The 3,029-nt window shown below is 43.8% G+C and overlaps 1 protein-coding gene across 1 annotated transcript; it reads right to left on the reverse strand.

Annotated features, from left to right (window-relative positions):
* Positions 1 to 1,976: 1,976 nt before the first annotated feature.
* LOC103270318 (metallothionein-I, hippocampal-like) lies at positions 1,977 to 2,162 on the reverse strand. Its single transcript, XM_008067852.1, has one exon. It carries the CDS (start codon positions 2,160 to 2,162, stop codon positions 1,977 to 1,979), a length of 186 nt encoding a protein of 61 aa, XP_008066043.1.
* Between the last annotated feature and the right edge of the window lie 867 nt (positions 2,163 to 3,029).

A 3,029-nucleotide genomic window follows, 5' to 3' on the forward strand; every position in this document is an offset into this window, starting at 1 on the left:
CACAATATTTCAAACTTTTTCATTATTATTACATTTGTTATGGTGATCTGTGATCAGGTGATCTTTGATGTTACTACTGTAATTATTTAGGGGGGGCCATAAACCACACCTGTGTAAGACAGCAAACTTAATTGATAAATGTTGTGTGTTCTGACTGCTCTACTGACCCTCATCTTTCTCCCTCTCCTCGGGCCTCCCTATTCTCTGAGATACAATAATATTGAAATTAGACCCCTTAATAATCTTACAATGGCTTCTAAGTGTTCAAGTGAAGGGAAGAGTTGCAGGACTCACTTTATTTTTTATTTTTTTGAGTTGGAGTCTCACTCTGTCACCCAGACTGAAGTGCAGTGGCTGCTCCTGGCCACTGCAGCCTCGACCTGCTGGGTTCCGGCGATCCTTCCGTCTCAGCCTTCCGAGTAGCTGGAACTACAGGCGCGCGCTACCACACCCGGCTAATTTTTTATTTATTGTAGAGATGAGGTCCCGCCAAGTTGTCCAGGCAGGTCTTGAACCCGCGGGCTCAGGCAATCCACTCACCTCAGCCTCCCAAAGGCACGGGATTACAGGCTGAGCCACCGAGCCTGGCTAGGACTCTCACTTTAAATCACAGACTAGAAATGATTAAATTTAGTGAGGAAGACATGTTGAAAGTCAAGCTAGGTGGAAAGTTAGACTTCTTGTACCAAAGAGTTGGCCAAGTTGTGAATGCAAAGGAAGTGTTCTCAAAGTAAACTAAAAGGGCTACTTCAGTGAACACACAAATGATAAGAAAGAGAAACAGCCTCATTGCTGATATGGAGAAAGTTTGAGTGGTTTGGATAGAAGATTAAAGCAGTCACAACATTTCCTTAAGCCAAATCCTAATCCAGAGCAAGGCTCTAACTTTCTTCAGTTCTATGGAGGCTGAGAGAGGTGAGGACACTGCAGAAGGGAAGTTGGAAGCTAGCAGAGTTTGGTTTTTGAGGCTGAAGGAAAGAAGCCAAGTTCATAACATAAAAGTATTAATACAAGGTTTTTGAAACATCAAGTGCTGATGGAGAAGCTGCAGCAAGTTATTCAGAACTAGTTAAGATCCTTGATGAAGGTGGCTATGCTAAACAAATTTTGAGTGTAGATGAAAGTCTTCTATTAGAAGACGGTGCCATCTAGGACTTTCAAAGCTAGAGAGGAGAAATCAATGCCTGGTTTCAAAGCTTTATAGAACAGACTGACTCTCCTGTTAGAGGCTAGTGCAGCTGGTAACTTCAAGGTGAAGTTAGCGCTCATTTACTATTCTGAAAATCCTAGGGTCCATAAAAATTATGCTAAGTTTGCTCTGTCTGTGCTCTCATAATAGAAAAACAAAGCCTGAATGATAGCACATCTGTTTATAGCATGGTTTACTGAATATTTTAAGCCCATCATTGAAACTTATTGCTCAGAAAAAAAATTTTTTTAAATATTTTTTCTTATTGACAATGCACCTGATCATCCAAGAGCTCTGATGGAGATATACAGGGAGATTAATGTTGTTTTTATGTCTACTAACACAACATTCATTCTGCAGCCCATAGATGGAGTAATTTCAATTTTCAAGTCTTATTATTATTTGTTTCAAGTCAAAAACATTTTTATTGTAATTCATGTATTTTTTTTAGTCGGAGTCTCACTCTGTCGCCCAAGCAATTCTTCCAAGTAGGCTTCCAAGTAGCTGGAACCACCGGCGAACACCACCACACCCGGCTAATTTTTTGATTTGCTGTAGAGACGAGATCTCGCCAAGTTGCCCAGTCTGGTCTGAAACCCCTGGGCTCAGGCAATCTTCTCATCTCCCCCTCCCAAAGTGCTGGGATTACAAGTGTGAGCCACCACACCCAGCATAGTCCACATATTTTATAGAAATTAAATGTAGCAAAGGGTTAGGGTTGTATAACAAAAAAATCCAGGTTTATACACGTTGGTCCACCTCCACCTGGGATCAAGGTCTCCAGACATCAGGTGCAGCAGCTGCACTTGTCCCATGCCTCTCTGCAGACACAGTTCTGGGCACACTTGGCACAGCCCACGGGGCAGCAGGAGCAGAAGCTCTTCTTGAAAGACTTGCATTTGCACTCTTTGCACTTGCAGGAGGCAGCACAGGCGCAGGAGTCGCCAGTAACGCAAGAGCAGTTGGGATCCATGTCGAACCTAACAGAGTCTGGAGTTCCTGGCGAGATGGACAAGGCGGTGGGACACGTGGTAAATTGGTCAAGTCTTATTATTATTTAAGAAATACATAATCTTGCACCTTTGGGAGGTTGAGGTGAGTGGATTGCCCGAGCCCGCGAGTCTGAGACCTGCCTGGGCAGTGAGACCTCATCTCTACAATAAATCAAAAAATCAGCCGGACATGGTAGTGCATGCCTGTAATTCCATCTACTCAGAAGGCTGAGGTGGAAGGATCGCCGGAGCCCAGCAGGTCGAGGCTGCGGTGGCTGGGAGCGGCCACTGCACTCCAGTCTGGGCGACAGAGTGAGACTCCAACTCAAAAAAAAAAAAATACATTTCATAAGACTATACCTGCTATACTGATTCCTCTGGTGGTTCTGGGCAAATTAAGTTGAAAATCTTTTAGAAAGGATTCATTATTTTAGATGTCAATAAGAACATTTATGATTAATGAGAAGAGGCCAACATATCAACATTAATAGGAGTTTGAGTCCAGACACAGTGTCTCCCACCTGTAATCCTAGCACTTTGGAAGGCTGAGGCAGGAGAATTGCTTGAGACCATGAATTTGAGATAAGCCTGGGCAGCAGAGAGAGACTTTGCCCCTAAAAAAATTAGCCAAGCATGGTGGCATGTGCCTGTAGTCTCAGCTACTCAGGAGGCTGAGGTAGAAGGATTACTTGAGCCCAGGGGGTTGAGGCCATGAAGAGCCACGATCGTGCCACTGTACCCTAGCCTGGGCAACAGAGTGAGACTCAGACTCAAAAAAAAAAAAAAGAGTTTGGAAGAAGTAGATTCCAATCCTCATGGTTGACTTTGAGGGGCTCAAGATTTCAGTG

Source organism: Carlito syrichta, unplaced genomic scaffold (assembly GCF_000164805.1).
Source record: "Carlito syrichta isolate Samal-C Ts95f unplaced genomic scaffold, Tarsius_syrichta-2.0.1 Scaffold309791, whole genome shotgun sequence".
NCBI classification, from domain to species: domain Eukaryota; kingdom Metazoa; phylum Chordata; class Mammalia; order Primates; family Tarsiidae; genus Carlito; species Carlito syrichta.